Raw genomic sequence first — 19,049 nt, 5'->3', positions numbered from 1 at the left:
TCCAACCCTTGCAGAATCAACCTGCTTCCTGGCACTGAGTTTGTGGTGAATGTCAGGTCGTCTATAAAGGCTATGATTGGTGGTTGTTGCACCCCAGATTTGGTTCGGAGCCCCAGCACTCAGCTTCAGCAGACTTCAGAATCATGTTCAGCACCAGGGCAAACAGGATCACGGACATAGCGCAGCCAGTGACGATTTCCACCTCCAGCCTGACCCTGATGAGAATCATGCTGAACTTGTCATAGTAGTCCAGGATGAGGTCTGCCACTGTCTGGGACATGATGTTCTTCTCATTGTAGTCTGCACCAGCTTGTGAAGGATCAATCCTTAGGCATTGGCAAGGTCAAGCAATAGCACTGCCAAGTCCCCCTTGTTCTCTCGCACTTCTCTGATGAGCTGGGTCACAACACCTGTGTGCTCCAGACACCCAGTTACTTTTGGAATGCATCCATTTTGGGCCAATGTTGCCATTCTTAGAGAGGAAGTCTGCCAGCCGCCTGGCCACAATACTTGACACTTAGCAAGGACAGGATCCTTAATTGGTCGAGTCTCTTGGAATCTTCTTCCTTCGGGATCCAAACTCCTTCTGAGAATCTCCACTGCTGTGCAACCTTGCCTCTCCTCCAGAGGACCTTAAGGATCTTCCAGAGCCACTTGGGTAACAGAGGGCAGTACTTGTAGACCTTATACTGCTACTGCTGTATCAAAGGAATTATCCAAGTGAGTCTCAGAAATGGCTAATATATTATGTTAGCAAGTTATTGACTTCGTGAACCTTATTTCTAAGGCTACATATATTAATAAGGGCTATTTTCAGACCTTTCCTGGGAAGCTTATCAAGCGATAGACATAATATGGAAAACAAACAATACAATTGGGGTGTGTGTGTGTGTGGTGTTGTGGAAGTTACAAACCCATAGGCTTGGCTCTCTCATCCCTTCCAGGATTTTGAGGGAGGGTGGACAATGAGCCCTGTCATGCAAGCAACGTCGCCCATGCGCACTGGCAGCTTTAAATGGCTGGGATAAGATATTTTCTTGTCTGCTGCAGAGGAAGATATACGTTTCTCTCAAGTCCTTGGCTCTTTCCAGAACAGCTACCTTGTCCTTGAACCTCAGGAACTTGATCACTATCGGCCTGGGCCGGTGGTGTGTTTTCCAGTCCTGTGGGTGCACTCCACCCAAATCTTCCTGTGGTCAATCTTCAGTTTCTCCTCACTTTATCCTCAGACTCCATCCGGGTCTCAATTGGAGATTCTGCAATTCCGTCAACAACGTTGCTGCGCCTTTATTGTCCCTCGAGAAAATCTGATTTCTCTGTCATTGTTATCTTGGATTCCCATACAGAACTGATCTCAACGACTTACAGATTGCTGTCATCTTGCAGTTCTCCTGTTTAAATTTCATCGAGCTGACCCTGGGAGAACTGAAAACTGTTATTCAGCTCTTGGACCTCTCTGGTCAGGTCTTCCATTCTTTTATTAGTTAACACCACCAGTATTTGGAAAAAGGATATAAAATATCCTTTAACTGTGATAGAGAGACACCACTGTCCTCAAAGGTACTCCCACCGACTTTGGTATTTGTCATGGTAGCAACATAGGCGAACTCCTCGCAGTTCCAGACATGGCAGGGCACAGGTGAGATGGAAATAGCAACAAACAGCAGGGATCTAGACTAGAGGTCGACCGATTAATTAGGGCCGATTTCAAGTTTTCATAACAATCGGAAATCTGTATTTTTGGACACAGATTTGGCCAATTTTTTTCTTCTCACCTTTATTTAACTAGGCAAGTCAGTTAAAAACACATTCTTATTTTCAATGACAGCCTAGGAATGGTAGGTTAACTGCCTTGTTCAGGGGCAGAACGACAGATTTTTACCTTGTCAGCTCAGGGATTCAATCTTGCAACCTTACGGTTAACTAGTCCAACGATCTAACCACCTGATTTACATTGCACTCCATGAGGAGTCTGCCTGTTACGCAAATGCAGTAAGAAGCCAAGGTAAGTTGCTAGCTAGCATTAAACGTATCTTATAAAAAACAATCAATCAATCATAATTACTAGTTAACTACATGCATGTCCTGCGTTGCATATAATCGATGCGGTGCGCATTCGCATTGCTCCAATGTGTACCTAACCATAAACATCAACGCCTTTCTTAAAATCAATAGACAGAAGTATATATTTTTAAACCTGCATATTTAGCTAAAAGAAATCCAGATTAGCAGGCAATATTAACCAGGTGAAATTGTGTCACTTCTCTTGCGTTCATTGCACGCAGAGTCAGGGTATATGCAGTTTGGGCCGCCTGGCTCCTTTTGAACTAATTTGCCAGAATTTTACGTAATTATGACATAACATTGAAGTTTGTGCAATGTAACAGGAATATTTAGACTTATGGATGCCACCCGTTAGATAAAATACGGAACGGTTCCGTATTTCACTGAAAGAATAAACGTTTTGTTTTCGAGATGATAGTTTCCGGATTCGACCATATTAATGACCTAAGGCTCGTATGTGTGTTATTATGTTATAATTAAGTCCATGATTTGATAGAGCAGTCTGACTGAGCGATGGTAGGCACCAGCAGGCTCGTAAGCATTCATTCAAACAGCACTTTCCTGCGTTTTGCCAGCAGCTCTTCGCAATGCTTCAAGCATTGCACTGTTTATGACTTCAAGCCTATGAACTCCCGAGATTAGGCTGGTGTAACCGATGTGAAATGGCTAGCTAGTTAGCGGGGTGCGCGCTAATAGCGTTTCAAACGTCACTCGCTCTGACACTAGTTGTTCCCCTTGCTCTGCAAGGGCCGCGGCTTTTGTGGAGCGATGGGTAACGCTGTTGTCGATGTGTTCCTGGTTCGAGCCCAGGTAGGAGTGAGGAGAGGGACAAAAGCTTTACTGTTACACTGGCAATACTAAAGTGCCTTTAAGAACATCCAATAGTCAAAGGTATATGAAATACAAATCGTATAGAGAGAAAGTGTCCTATAATTCCTATAATAACTACAACCCAACACTTCTTACCTGGGAATATTGAAGACTCATGTTAAAAGGAACCACCAGCTTTCATATGTTCTCATGTTCTGAGCAAGGAACTTAAACGTTAGCTTTCTTACATGGCACATATTGCACTTTTACTTTCTTTTCCAACACTGTTTTTGCATTATTTAAACCAAATTGAACATGTTTCATTATTTATTTGAGGCTAAATTGATTTTATTGATGTATTATATTAAGTTAAAATTACTGTTCTTTCAGTATTGTTGTAATTGGCATTATTACAACAACAACAAAAACAACAAATATATATAATATTTAAAAAAATATTTTTTTATTTTATTTATATAAGCCGATTAATCGGGTTCGGCTTTTTTTGGTCCTCCAATAATCGGTACCGGCGTTGAAAAATCATAATCGGTCGAACTCTAATCTAGACAGTCACAAGCCCGGGAAAGACCTTGTGGCTGGGACCACGGGTTAACATCTTCGTGAGCTGCATTCAAGCCCTCAAGGAAACCCCGCAAGGCATCTAACATATTGGAATATTTTTATTCTATACAGGCTTCATTCTTTTCACTCTGTCAATTAGGTTAGTATTGTGTAGTAACTACAATGTGGTGAAATCCATTAGCGTTTTTTCTCCCCTCTACAGCAACTGAGTTAGGAAGGACACCTGTATATTTGTAGTGAATGAGTGCATTGATAAACCATCCAAAGTGTAATTAATAACTTCACCATGCTCAAAGGGATATTTCATGTCTGCGTTTTGAAAAATGTTACCCATCTACCAATAGGTGCCCTTCTTTGCGAGGCATTGGAAAACCTCCCTGGTCTTTGTGGTTGAATCTCTGTTTGAAATGCACTGCTCGACCTTACAGATAATGGTATGTGTGAGGTACAGAGATGAGGTAGTAATTCAAAAATCTAGTTAAAACACTATTATTGCACAGAGTGAGCCCATGCCATTACAAATGGGTTGAAAACTTTCTGAAAGGTACTTTAGATCTTTGCTTTTGGTTAAAAAAAACTTGGTTGTATAATTTATTTATTAATAAATACCTTAATTATGTAATGATATTGAATCTGTCTGGATCAAGTGCCCTTGTCTGACTTTGGCCAATACGCCTTTTCTTGCTGTGGTATCGTTTGGTTGAATATTTTGATGGTATTGAGTATCGTGATTAGGGATGTGAACGGTTAACAGTTAGTCATCGAAAATACATTTGACCGGTCATGTTTATCGGTCTATAGGTTTATTTGCATAATTTTGTGCAATGAAAGTGTATGTGTGTCTACGGTGTGAAAACGAATTTGAACTGTAGAGGGCGCTATACAACCAAGAATGTGCTTGGAAGCGTTCACATCCGCTAGAGGCATTGCTAACGTTAGCTTGGCAACTGAGGAAAAATGAAGCGCGCCAAACGTAGCTCTGTGTGGGACCCTTCGTTCAAAAGGGTGAGGAAGTTCCCTGCAAGCTTTGCAAAAATTCAGCAGCGGCCTCCCGAATGGCACAGTGGTCTAAGGTAAGGGTAAGGTTTGGCTGGCCGGGATGTCCTTGTCCCATCGCGCTCCAGCAACTCCTGTGGCAGGCCGGGCGCATGCACGCTGACATGGTCGCCAGGTGTCGGCTCGCTTCCGGATTAAGCGAGCAGTGTGTCAAGAAGCAGTGCGGCTTGGTAGGGTTGTTTCGGAGGACTCGGGAGTTGCAGCGATGGTACAAGACTAACTACCAATTGGATAACAAAAAACGTTATAAATTCAGCAGCAGTACCAGCATGATGATGTATCACATCAAGAACAAACACCCAGGTGCCATCACTTTGATGCTAGCGGGGAGACTGATGCGGGCCGTCTGAGGTGATCACACAGTTGGTGTGTAGAATGATTGAGCGTGATATGATGCCAATCAGTGTGGTCGAGGGCTTTAGGGGAGTTCATTCGTTACCTTTAGCCAGAGTACTGCATGCAATCACGAGGTACAATAACAAATAGAAATCAAAAAGCACTTACCAGGAGAAAAAAAAAAAAAGTGCTGAAAGTCAAGCTAGCCACAGCCGTCAAGTTCGCTCTCACAACTGACTGTTGTACTGTGCTGACCACAGATCTAAATTACCATGACGTGCCACTTCAGCGACGTTGACTGGGTAATGGAATCAACGGTCCTCCTGACACAGAGTCTATCCGTCAGACACACAGCTGACAACCTCGGGGCGAAGCTGACCAGTGATGTTGAGACGTGGGACATAATGACTGTGTCGGCATGCATCCATGACAACGCACGCAACTTTGTGGCTGCCAATTCCCCTGCTTGCGTCCCCTGGGACTCGGTGCCATGCTATGCACACAGACTTCAACTCGGCATCAACGATGGCTTCAATATGTATGTGTCGTGTGATTGTTGCTGCTGAGAGACTGGTTAGGCACTTTAACCATAGCCAACTCAGCCACCAAGGCACTAGCAGCCAAGCAAGTCCAAATGCAGCTGCCGCAGCACCACCAGACCAAGTTCCAGCATGTGGGATGTTTGAGAGGTTGGTGGAGCAGAGACAGCCGTGCTGTTCAACCGGACCGTCACCAAGCTGCAAGAGGCAGAACTCTCGAGCTCCCAGATGATCACTGGCAAATGATGGAGATGCAGCCCGTCTTGCCAACCATGACATGCGCAACCACCGCCATGTCATCCAAAAGGTGCCCATTTCCAACATATACCCCATCACATTCAGCCTACTGCAAACATCTCTTCCGCGGAGCGGATAAAAGCAGGAGTGTTAGAGTTCAGAAGTACCTCTGAAAAACGCATGCAGGAATGAATCTATAAAATTAGGCTATATTGTATATAGGCTATTAGTGTTGTTAATCTATGTAGGTAAATAGCTGCCAATTGCTGTTATTGTCATTGTCTTATTGAAAGTATTAGGAGAATCAAAACCATGCGTTGCACATTTATGAAAAAATATATTTTTGAAGGATAGGATATGCAAAATCGTATAATACTTATATTATTCTTTTCACAGGTGGATGCCAAAAAATCTGACCACCTCCTGTCACATTGATGTTGGACCATCGCCACAAGCATCTGCGATTTCTCTTGCCAGCTGAGAGTGACCGCAAAAACAAAGCTGCTCAAGTTGGCGGACTTGGCATCCACTGACACAGATGCGACTGGGTCAAATGGAGAGGCCGCAGCAGCAGCCGAGAGAGAGTGCCCCGCTGCTGCTGACAGAGAGGGTGACTGATCATGCCAGAAAGCCTTGGGTCTTCAGAGCCTATTTGGGAGCGCCAACAATGCCATGCTGTTACTCCTTGGGTGTGACTACAACCCCGCTCTTGAGAGAGAGAGGCAGAAAACAAGGTGGACAACTAGTTGAGAGACATTCCCCCCATCACTCAATGTGAAGCCACGTCACTGGTGGAATGTCAACAGTGCAAGATTCCTAAGGATCGCCACTTTAGCGAGACGCTACAATTTGCTGACAATAGTCCACAATGGGCCTACTGTTAACTGATAGAAAATGTTAACGGTTTTGAAAATGAAATGGAAAAGCAGAATATATTGTGGTTTTTGTTACTGTTTTGTTGTTTATTTGCAAGAATATGTTGTACAATGTAGCCTACATTTTTCCGCCGATATGTTCTACTTCGACAAGGCTTTAATATCTAATTGAAATGAGATATTTTAAAAAAAATTGGGAAAGGTTTTACATTTGGCTGCTTCATTGTAATGAAGCTCTTAATGAAAACAGCCGTTCCTTGTACACATGCAATTCACACAGGAGTCAGAAGTTATCAGCAGAACCATTATTTGATTTAGTCAAGTTTAATCTGCTATGGTTGCTAAAAAGGAATAAAAATGTGCAACAAAAAGACTCATTACAACTAAATTATATATGTTGATAAATCAAATGTATAAAAATAATATTGTCCATAAATCAAAACCATATAACCTAAAATAAAATGTAGGCCCTATTAAAACTTCTAAATACAGTATCTAAATAAAAATAACCTTTATTTAACTAGGCAAGTCAGTTAAGAACAAATTCTTATTTACAATGACAGCCTACCCCGGCCAAACCCGGACGACGCTGGGTCAATTGTGCACCGCCCTACGGGACTCCAAATCACGGCCGGATGTAACACAGCCTGTTTTCGAACCGGGGACTGTAGTGAAGACTCTTGCACTGAGACCGCTGTGCCACTCGGGAGCCGAAGCAAACCTTATCAATGTGGCTTTTTGGCTCAAACACAGTGAAATGTGGCCGAATCTTGCTGACAAAGAGGAAAAGCTTACTCTGACCAAGGTCATAGAGAACGCACTTTCTTACTTTGGATGATAAATATCACTCCTGCTAGAAAACAGACTTTTTACTTAGAACCAGACATGAATATAGTTTACTCCTGAGATGGGTTACATTCACTTTTGCTAACGTAATCTAGGCTACATGCTATGAATTCAATCAAACAAAATATTCAAAAAAAGGCAGAGGCTCCTTCCTGGGATTCTCCCATTATGATATTGAGAAACCCTGACTGGAACTTACCTTGACCACATTGGCTTTGTGTCTCTCCAGAACCTGGATGGTCTGGGAAGTCTTTGGGTCGATGATGAGGATGCTGGAGTGACATCCCTGGGCTATCAGCCCCTGCCAACCCCTAGAAGAGAACAGATTTAAAATATAGGAGATATAACTAAGCTATCTAGCACAGCAGCAGGGCATACCGTATCCATCAAATATAAACATTTATATTTTAGCCTATCAACAGGGCAGCACACAGCTGCTTGAAAAGTGGGGTCATTACAGCAGAGGCATGTTCTAGGATGAGGCGGTATCCAGATTTTCATATCGTCATCATATACCAGGAAATGTGTATTACCGGCATAGTACACAAGGTGGAGCCAAAGAAATGCAAAAAAAGCCCATTGGGTGTCTATTAAAAGACTGCTAAGAAAATTTGCAGTGAGTCCGCAAGCTAAACATAATAACAAGTGCAAACCATTTTTTTTTTTTTTTTTTGCAAAGACAGGCAATCCAGCTCATGAACATGCATAACTCGGCAAAAAAAGAAACACCCTCTCACTGTCAACTGCGTTTATTTTCAGCAAACTTAACATGTGTAAATATTTGTATGAACAAAACAAGTTTCAACAACTGAGACAAACTGAACAAGTTCCGCAGACATGTGACTAACAGAAATGGAAAAAAGAGGGGGGTCAAAATCTTAAGTAACAGTCAGTATCTGGTGTGGCCACCAGCTGCATTAAGTACTGCAGTGCATCTCCTCCTCATGGACTGCACCAGATTTGCCAGTCCTTGCTGTGAGATGTTACCCCACTCTTCCACCAAGGCACCTGCAAGTTCCCGGACATTTCTGGGGGGGAAATGGCCCTAACCCTCCCCCTCCGATCCAACAGGTCCCAGACGTGCTCAATGGGATTGAGATAAGGGCTCTTCACTGGCCATGGCAGAACACTGACATTCCTGTCTTGCAGGAAATCACACAGAATGAGCAGTATGGCTGGTGGCATTGTCATGCTGGAGGGTCATGTCAGGATGAGCCTGCAGGAAGGGTACCACATGAGGGAGGAGGATGTCTTCCCTGTAACGCACAGCATTGAGATTGCCTGCAATGACAACAAGCTCAGTCCGATGATGCTGTGACACACCGCCCCAGACAATGACGGATCCTCCACCTCCAAATCGATCCCGCTCCAGAGTACAGGCCTCGGTGTAACGCTCATTCCTTCAGTGATGTCTGGTGAGGACCGGTCTTACAACAGGCCTACAAGCCCTCAGTCCAGCCTCGCTCAGCCTATTGCGGACAGTCTGAGCACTGATGGAAGGATTGTATGTTCCTGGTGCATCTCGGGCAGTTTTGTTGCCATCCGGTACCTGTCCCGCAGGTGTGATGTTCGGATGTACCGATCCTGTGCAGGCGTTGTTACACGTGGTCTGCCACTGCGAGGACGGTCAGCTGTCCGTCCTGTCACCCCTTTAGTGCTGTCTTAAGTAGAGGTCGACCGATCAATCGGAATGGCTGATTAATTAGGGCCGATTTCAAGTTTTCATAATAATCGGTAATCGGCATTTTTGGACACCGATTGTGGCCGATTACATTGCACTCCACGAGGAGACTGCGTGGCAGGCTGACTACCTGTTACGCGAGTGCAGCAAGGAGCCAAGGTAAGGTGCTAGCTAGCATTAAACGCATCTTATAAAAAAAACAATCAATCTATCTTCACATAATCACTAGTTAACTACACATGGTTGATATTACTAGTTTATCTAGCTTGTCCTGCGTTGCATACAATCGATGTGGTGCCTGTTAATTTCTCATCGAATCACAGCCTACTTCGCCAAACGGGTGATTTAACAAGCGCATTCGCAAAAAAAGCACTGTCGTTGCACCAATGTGTACCTAACCATAAACATCAATGCCTTTCTTTAAAATCAATACACAATTATATATTTTTAAACCTGCATATTTAGTTAATATTGCCTGCTAACATGAAAATAAAACAACTTATTACAAAACGCGACCCCTGTCAATACACAGCTGGACTCACCTGCACCCGCTTTCTCCTGTTGTGCGATTTACAGACACACAAGTGACTGGCTAAACTGTTCTAGGGAATTTCTGTAAGCTGTATAATATAAAATGTGACAGGTGAAATGAAGAACACAAATCGGTTTTATCTCCTAAAGTACTGCAGAAGTTGACTGCAGATATTTACTTAACTACACATATTAAAATGTATTGAAAAAGTTAAGAAATAGTTTGCACGGTATTGAAAAACCATCCCGTTGCTATTTCCAAATAGCCCGGTATATACGGTATACCACCCAAGCCTAGCGTGTTCAGCAGGACAGATAGAAATATGCTATTGTTATGTAGAACAAAAATGCCTCTGACAATAAACCATAGTTATCTCCAAGCGTCCTATAGTAAGAAGTTGAGTATGGAATTTTTTTACTTTTATACTGTGTAATTTAGAGTATACTTTAAACTTATTTAGGATTTTCATGTAGCTGAATTCGCTGCACAATATTGAGCAAGAGAATCGTCTCTTCACACCCACGTGTTTGACAACAGCTGATAAATCAGAATAGAGGACATTCGATGATGCCTACTCAGAATGGATTTTATATACACTACATGACCAACAGTATGTGGACACCTGCTAATCGAACAGCTCATTCCAAAATCATGGAATTAGTCCCCCTTTCCTGCTATAACAGCCTCCACTCTTCCAGGATAGCCTTCCACTAGATGCTGGAACATTGCTGCGGAGACTTGCTTCCAATCAGCCACAAGAGCTTTAGTCAGGTTGGGCACTGATGTTAGGCGATTAGGCCTGGCTCGCAGTCGGCTTTCTAATTCATCCCAAAGGCGTTTGATGGGGTTGAGGTCAGGACCTTTAACGACTGACGAGCCCGACACAAATAATTTATTGCTTTCTCGGGAACAGGCCCAGATCCCCGTGATTTGCGTAAAGAGGTGGAGAAAAAGGGGCCAGAGGGCGGGCTGCCTTCTGAGAATTCATAGGCAATCGCATAAACCCCCACTTCCTTCCATTCCACGACCAAACGTGCAATCTTTGGGTAATAAAATCGATGACCTACGCGGAAGATTAAACTACCAACAGGACATTCAAAACTGTAAAATCTCATGCTTCATGGAGTCGTGGCTGAACGACGACACTATCAACATACAGCTGGCTGGTTATACGCTGTACTGGCAGGACAGAACAGCGGCGTCTGGTAATACAAGGGGCGGCGGACTATGAATGTTTGTAAATAACAGCTGGTGCACGATATCTAAGGAAGTCTCGAGCTATTGCATCTCATGATAAGCTGTAGACCACACTATCTACCTAGTTCTCATCTGTATTTTCATAGCTGTTTACATACCAGCACAGTCAGAGGCTGGCACTAAGACAGCATTGAATGAGCTGTATTCTGCCAAATAAGCAAACAAGAAAACACTCACCCAGAGGTGGCGCTTCTAGTAGCAGGGGACTTTAATGCAGGGAAACTTAAACCCGCTTTACCAAATTCCTATCAGCATGTTAAATGTGCAACGAGAGGGGGGGGGGGGGGGGGGACTCTGGACCACTTTTACCTCACACAGAGGCGCAAACAAAGCTCTCCCTCGCCCTCTATTTGGTAAATCTGACCATAATTATATCCTCCTGACTCCTGCTTACAAGCTAAAATTAAAGCAGAAAGCACCAGTGACTAGATCAATAAAAAAGTGGTCAGATGAAGCAGATGCTAAGCTATAGGACTGTTTTTCTAGCACAGACTGGAATATGTTCCAGGATTCCTCTGATGGCATTGAGGACCACATCAGTCATTTGCTTCATCAATAAGTGCATTGATGATGTCGTCCCCACAGTGACTGTACGTACATACCCCAACCAGAAGCCATGGATTACAGGTAACATCCGCACTGCGCTAAAGGCTAGAGCTGCCGCTTCAAGGAGCGGGACACTAACCCGGAAGCTTATAAGAAATCCCGCTATGCTCTCCAACGAATAATCAAACAGGCAAAGGGAAGCACAGCCGAGAGCCGCACAGTGACACCAGCCTACAAGACGAGCTAAACTACTTCTATGCTCACTTTGAGGCAAATAACACTAAAACATGCATGAGAGCACCAGCTGCTCCGAAAGACTGATCACGCTCTTCGTAGCCGATGTGAGTAAGACCTTCAAACAGGTCAACATTCACAAGGCCAGATGGATTACCAGGACATGTACTGTTTAGGTACAGTGCCTTCAGAAAGTATTCAAAGCGTTTGATTTATTCCACATTTGGTTGTGTTACAACCTGAATTCAAGATATATTCAGTCTATGGTTTCACACATCTACACATAATAACCCAAAATGACGAAGTGAAAACATGTTTAGGGATTATTGAAAATTAAATACAGAAATCTCTCATGTCCATTAGTATTCACACCCGATACAGTCAATACTTTGTAAATGGACCTTTGGCAGCAATTACATCCATGAGTTTTTCTGGGTAAAGTCTAAGAGCTTTCCGTACTTGGATTGTGCAACATTTGCCCATTACTCTTTTTATTAAATCTTTAAGCTCTGTCAAATTGGTTGTGGTTCATTGCTAGACAACCATTATCAGGTTTTGCCATAGATTTTCAAGTAGATTTAGGTCAAAACCTCAGCCACTCAGGAACATTCACTGTCTCGGTAAGCAACTCCAGTGTAGATATGGCCTTGCGTTTTACGTTATTTTCCAGTTGAAAAGTGAATTCATCTCCCAGTGTCTGGTGGAAAGCAAACTGAACCAGTTTTTTCCTCTAGGATTTTGCCTGTGCTTAAAGCCATTCCATTTATTTTTTTTATCCTGAAAAACTCCAGTACTTAATTACTAGCATGCCCATAACATGATGCAGCCACCACTATACTTGAAAATATGGAGAGTGGTACTCAGTAATGTGTTGTATTTGGCCCAAACATAACACTTTGTATTCAAGACAAAAAGTGAATTGCTTTGCCACATTTTCTGCAGTATTACTTTAGTGCCTTGTTGCAAACAGGATGCATGTTTTAGAAAATGTGTATTCTGTACAGGCGTCCTACTTTTCACCTCTGTCAATAATGTTAGTATTGTGGAGTAACTACAATGTTGTTGATTCATCCTTAGGTTTCTCCTATGACAGCCATTAAAACGCTGAAATTGATTTCAGAAGGAACAAAACTCCACTACCCCCTATGAAGAACAATGGGGAATCAGTCGATAGAGTCACCACATAAGTACCTGGGAAACGAAACAAACAAAATGAAATTCAATGACTGTGCCTTTGCAAAGATAAAGAAATTGTAACGGATGTTTGTTTTTTTAAGCAAACTGAACCATTTTAATGTCGACCGCCATATCTTACAAATGTTCTATGAATCTGTCCTGCAAAGTATGCTGTCCTTTGGTCTGATATGCGTGTTCAGGAACATGAGAGTGCAAGACCAAGTCAAGCTTCAGTGCATGATTAAGACAGCGGGAAGGATCATTTGTATAGATCAAGAATCAGTCACCAATCTGTACACAAAACTCATCCTCCTAAACGTGAAAGCATTTTACAGTACAGTACTCATCCCCTTCACTCAAAATTCAGTCACAGCAGCAGCCGGACAAGGGGAAGGAGACTTCTTCAAAAGAAAATCAAAACAGATAGCTATGGGGACTCTTTTATTCCAACAGCCTGCATAATAAGTAGTCTGTTGGTCCCCGGAGTACAAAGCATATTGCACTTTCACTTTAAATGTGTAGCTATAGCAATTTTAATAAATTATTTGTGTGTAGTTTGTGTTATGTACTCTCTTTTTAAGCACATGACCAAATTTAATTTCCCCCTGGTGGGATAATAAAGTTGATCTGAATCTGGTCTTCGTGGTTGAATTCACTGCTCGACTGAGGGACCTTACAGATAATTGTATGTGTAGTCATTCAAAAATCAAGTTAAACACTATTACTGCACACAGAGTGAGCCCATGCAACTTGTTATGTGACTTGTTAAGCACATTTTTACTCCTGAACTAATTTAGGCTTGCCATAACAATGGGGTTGAATACTTATTGACTAAAGCTTTTCAGCTTTACATTTAACTAATTTGTAAAAAATTCTAAAAACATAATTCCACTTTAACTTTATGGGATATTGTGTGTAGGCAAATTACAAATAAAATCAATTTCAACCATTTTAAATTCAGGTTGTAACACAACAAAATGTGGAAAAAGTCAATGGGTGTGAATACTTTCTGACGGCACTGTAAAAGCAAGACAGATTTCGGACACGGCCATTAGCTCTATTCATGCAATTTCTATCTGCAACGTTGGACAATGTTTGGCTACTGAACGTGGGACCTGGTTCAAGTAGCTATGTTGGAGGGGGGGAGATGTATCGCTCTGCCACGGTGATCTTGGAGCAGGTAGTAGCGGGTAGACTTAGCTAGCTGGAGAGAGGGTCTTGATAGGAAAGGAGACAAGTAGCCTTGCCCACGTCATAGCATTGCATCGGAGCCATGCATTCTTCTTTACTGCAACTCAACAGTCAGGAAAGGGCTGTAGCTATAGACTGAGAGTTAGCCCATTAGTCCATGGGCCGGGGGTCAGTCTGGCTCACTTGGGGTGATGATGTCTCAGTGATTTTCTTGAAGGTCTATTTCTATTTCCCTAGAGTTGGAAAATGTGTGATATAACACAAGTGTAGCAATGGCAGCTTTTTCTAACTGTTTCATCCCTCTATCCCATATATTTCTCCCCATAGAGATTTTACCCTATGACAAACAATGTCAGTATACAGTAGGCCGTCATTGTAAATAAGAATTTGTTCTGAACCGACTTGCCTAGTTAAATAAATAAAAATACAAGTTATTGCTCACATGTACCTTTTAATCAAATATTATTGGAAAACTTAGATTCACAGCTATCCATTGTACACATTCAACTGAAGTCCCTGTGCCCAAGAACACCAACGTAACCTGTCTAAATGACTAGCACTCACAACTGTAGCCATGAAATGCTTTGAAAGGCTGGTTATTGCTTACATCAACACCATCATCCTGGACCAGTGAAGGCTGCTGAGGAGAGGACAGCTCTTAATAAGGACTGAAACGGAGCAAATGTAATGGCTAACACAAGGAAACCATGTCTGATGTACGTGATACCATTCTACTCCAGCCATTACCACGAGCCTGTTCTCCCCAATTAAGTAGCCACCAACCTCCTGTGTCGAAGACACACTCCAATTCATATACCGCCCCAAAAGTTCCACATGACACAATCTCTATTGCACTCCACACTGCCGTTTCCCACCTGTACATGAGGAACACCTACGTGAGAATGCTGTTCATTGACAATAGCTCAGCGTTCAACACCATAGTGCCCTCCTAGCTCATCACTAAGCTCAGGACCCTGGGACTGTATACCTCCCTCTGCAACTCAATAGAGATTGTGAGGGTCTTGATAGGAAAAGGTGACAAGAAACCTTGCACAAGACAAAAGAGTCGTGGACTACAGGAAACGGAGGGCCGAGCACACCCCCATCCAGTCAAGATCTTTAAGTTCCTCGGTGTCCACATCACTAAAGGAATTATCATGGTCCACACACACCAACACAGTCGTGAATAAGGCACGACAATACCTCTTTCCCCTCAGGAGGCTGAAAAGTTTTGGTATGTGCCCTTAGATCCTCAAAAAGTTCTACAGCTGCACTGGTTGCACCACGAGCCCGCTTGCTGCCTACCACCGCTCAGTCAGACGGCGCTATCAAATCATAGACTTAATTATAATATAATAACACACAGAAATACGAGCCTTAGGTCATTAATATGGTCAAATCCGGAAACTATCAATATGGTCAAATCTGGAAACTATCCATATTTTATCTAACGGGTGGCATCCATAAGTCTAAATATTGCTGTTACATTGCACAACCTTCAATGTTATGTCATAATTATGTAAAATTCTGGCAAATTAGTTCGCAATGAGCCAGGCGGCCCAAACTGTTGCATATACCCTGACTCTGCATGCAATGAACGAAAGAGAAGAGACACAATTTGCCTAGTTAATATTGCCTGCTAACATGAATTTATTTTAACTAAATATGCAGGTTTAAAAAAATATACTTCTGTGTATTGATTTTAAGAAAGGCATTGATGTTTATGGTTAGGTACACATTGGTGCAACGACAGTGCTTTTTTTGCGAATGCGCTTGTTAAATCACCCGTTTGGCGAAGTAGGCTGTGATTCAATGATAAATTAACAGGCACCACATCGATTGTATGCAACGCAGGACAAGCTAGATAAACTAGTAATATCAACCATGTGTAGTTAACTAGTGATTATGTTAAGATTGATTGTTTTTTATAAGATACGTTTAATGCTAGCTAGCACCTTACCTTGGCTCCTTGCTGCACTCGCATAACAGGTAGTCACAGCCTGCCACGCAGTCTCCTCGTGGAGTGCAATGTAATCGGCCATAATCAGTGTCCAAAAATGCCGATTACTGATTGTTATGAAAACTTGAAATTGGCCCTAATTAAATCGACCTCTAGTAGTGAGTACAGCCCAGTACATCACTGGGGCCAATCCAGGACCTCAACAGGCAGCGTCAGAGGAAGGCCCTAAAAACTGCCAAAGACTCCAGCCACCCTCTCTGAAGGACTCTGAAATCGCATGGCAAGCGGTACTGATGTACCATCCCTGAAAATAAATAAATGGCCCTGACCAGGTTCTACCCCCAAGCCATAAGACGTTAAATAATTAACCAATAGCTACCCAGACGATCTGCATTGACCCTTTTTGCATTAACTTTTTTGACTCGTCACATACGCCGTTGCTACAGTTCATCTATCCTGTCGCCTAGTCATTTTATCCCTACCTGTATACATCTACCTAAATGACCTCGTAACGCTAAACATGAACTTGGTAGTGGTACCTTGTGTATATAGCCAACATAATTCTCATTGTATATTTATCCTTGTGTTATTAATTCTCTATTATTTCCTCTCTGCATTGTTGGGAAGGGCCCATAAGTAAGCATTTCACTCTTAGACTACTCTACACCTGTTGTTTACGAAACATGTAACAAATACAATTTGATATGGGATTGAGGGATGAAAGAGACTGATAACACAGAGAACGCTGTTATTGCTGCACTATCACACATTTTCCACCTATGGCCTAAATGTGGGGGTCTAGCCCATTAACTAATCTTACAAGAACACTTTATTTGCTTTGTAAAACTACAGCTAACTACTAGCAATATGGCATCCATCAGTCACATACATTTATCCTCAACCAATGACACTAAACAGTGGCATCGTTATTGGTTGTCAGCTTTAACACAAAAACACAACTGCAATGTCAAATCAATATCTAGCTAACGTTACGTTAGACAATTCGCTCATTAGCGAGCAAGCTAACGTTAGCTTCGTCCCACAACTGGCCATTTATGTTAGCTAACATTTATATTAACAATTTGAACTTGACTTTTAATGTCTACAGACGGCAACGTAAAGTCAACATGGTTAATCCAAACGCTAACTAACATAAATGGCTAAGCAAATTGCGGGACGAAGCTATTTTACGTTAGCTAAGCTAGCTTGCTGAAACTTGTAGCAAGAACACCACTTGCCAACTGTGAAGCGAAGCATTCAAATTCTTGACTTTATCCAAAGACTAAACAATATGATATTGTAATCTAATACATATCTGCTCATCTTAATTTTCTGTAGAACAAACCATCTCAGCTGAGTGAGTTAACGTAAATATCTAACATACATTGCAGCTAGCTAGGCCAATGCGCAGGGCTCCAGAACTCACCAGTCAACAGCCGTTTTGTTCTGCAAATTGAGCGTGCCAGTCAATGTCCGCGCCGCGAGTTTAATATTGACAGAGTAAGGAATCATTGTTACTATGAATTGTATTAACTAGCTACATCCAAATAAATGGACAAAATCTCGCATAGAACATGTATTTTGGTTTGTTGACAGGGACAAAAAAATAAGCAGGAAGTGTCAATTCCAGGATGCGTTATAATATAACTGTGAAGTCGGCAATAATAACGAAGTACTTCCGGGTAAAAGTCCTGTCCTGTGTGCTTTGTAAATTAAAAATGAGAACGAAAATAATAGTATCTAAAGATTTTATACTAGTTATGAATCAAAAATAATTAAAAGTATTTATATAAGATATTATGTAATTTTGTCTTTATCTTCTTTTCTTTCAAGCCTAAAAGGTCAACAATGTTTTTTTGTGTGTGTACGCCTATCACTTATTGCACGCACCATACAATACTATCTGTACGTTGTGCAGTAAAAGGGGGTCCATTCTACTCAGGAGCAAATCCACAGTTTACACTCCCTTCAGTGTCGCTGCTCACTCATTTGCCAGCCCTTATAGAGTGGCCCATCAACTTAAACCCAATACATATGCCAGCAGCATATCACCCTGCATACCACTGCTGGCTTGCTTCTGAAGCTAAGCAGGGTTGGTCCTGGTCAGTCCCTGGATGGGAGACCAGATGCTGCTGGAAGTGGTGTTGGAGGGCCAGTAGGAAGCACTCTTTCCTCTGGTCTAAGAAAAAAAAATATCCCAATGCCCCAGGGCAGTGATTGGGGACACTGCCCTGTGTAGGGTGCTGTCTTTCGGATGGGACGTTAAAACGGGTGTCCTGACTCTCTGAGGTCATTAAAGATCCCATGGCACTTATCGTAAGAGTAGGGGTGTTAACCCCGGTGTCCTGGCTAAATTCCCAATCTGGCCCTCAAACCATCATGGTCACCTAATAATCCCCAGTTTACAATTGGCTCATTCATCCCCCTCCTCTCCCCTGTAACTATTCCCCAGGTCGTTGCTGCAAATGAGAACGTGTTCTCAGTCAACTTACCTGGTAAAATAACGGTTAAATAAAATAAAAAATAGTATTTTCATACTGGACATACATATTGCATCGTACAAAATTATCTGTACGTTGTGTCGCTGTAAAAGGACAGTCCATTCTACTCAGGAGCATTTTAACTTTCCAAATCCACAGTTTCCGAATCCATAATCAGTGTCGCTTCTAATTTTACAACCATATTTCATATCGGACATACATATTGCACCATACAACATTTTCTGGTCATTGTGTTGCAGGAAAAGGGGGGGGGTCCCTTTAACACAGGAGCAGCTGTAGTTTCCAAATCCACGACCCCCAAGGTCGTCATTGCTGTTATTGTGGCCCTTTAAGAGTGGAAATCAGCTTACATCCAGCTATTTGCATAGTTAGGTTTAATTAACACAAATACATGTGCCACAGTGGAGCACTTTGGCAGATTACAATAAAACTGAATTGCAGTGCAGTTTACATAAGATATATACAAATATGTTTGACTTGGAGGTAGCCTACCCACACTGTATCTGCAAGCTGTTTTGCTACACCCGCAATAGCATCTGCTAAATATACAGTATATATGCGACCAATAACATTTTATTTTATTTTATTTGGCTAGAGTGCACATGCCAAGACCAGAGTGGGCGCAT

General features: G+C 42.3%; 1 protein-coding gene across 2 annotated transcripts in view; it reads right to left on the bottom strand.

Moving 5' to 3' along the window:
- Nucleotides 1-17,566, bottom strand: part of wdr11 (WD repeat domain 11) — a 142,135-nt gene extending 124,569 nt beyond the window's left edge. For both annotated transcript variants that reach the window (XM_071379724.1, XM_071379725.1), the window contains exons 1-2: nt 17,349-17,566; nt 7,545-7,656 (exon numbers count right to left, since the gene is read on the bottom strand). In XM_071379724.1, the coding sequence (XP_071235825.1) occupies nt 7,545-7,656; nt 17,349-17,434 (198 nt within the window). In that variant the 5' untranslated portion in view covers nt 17,435-17,566. The remainder of the gene's footprint in view (nt 1-7,544; nt 7,657-17,348) is intronic.
- Between the last annotated feature and the right edge of the window lie 1,483 nt (nt 17,567-19,049).

This window comes from Salvelinus alpinus, chromosome 32 (assembly GCF_045679555.1).
Source record: "Salvelinus alpinus chromosome 32, SLU_Salpinus.1, whole genome shotgun sequence".
Lineage (NCBI taxonomy): Eukaryota > Metazoa > Chordata > Actinopteri > Salmoniformes > Salmonidae > Salvelinus > Salvelinus alpinus.
Note: the sequence above shows the minus strand (reverse complement) of the source record. Positions and strands in the feature narration are given on the sequence as shown.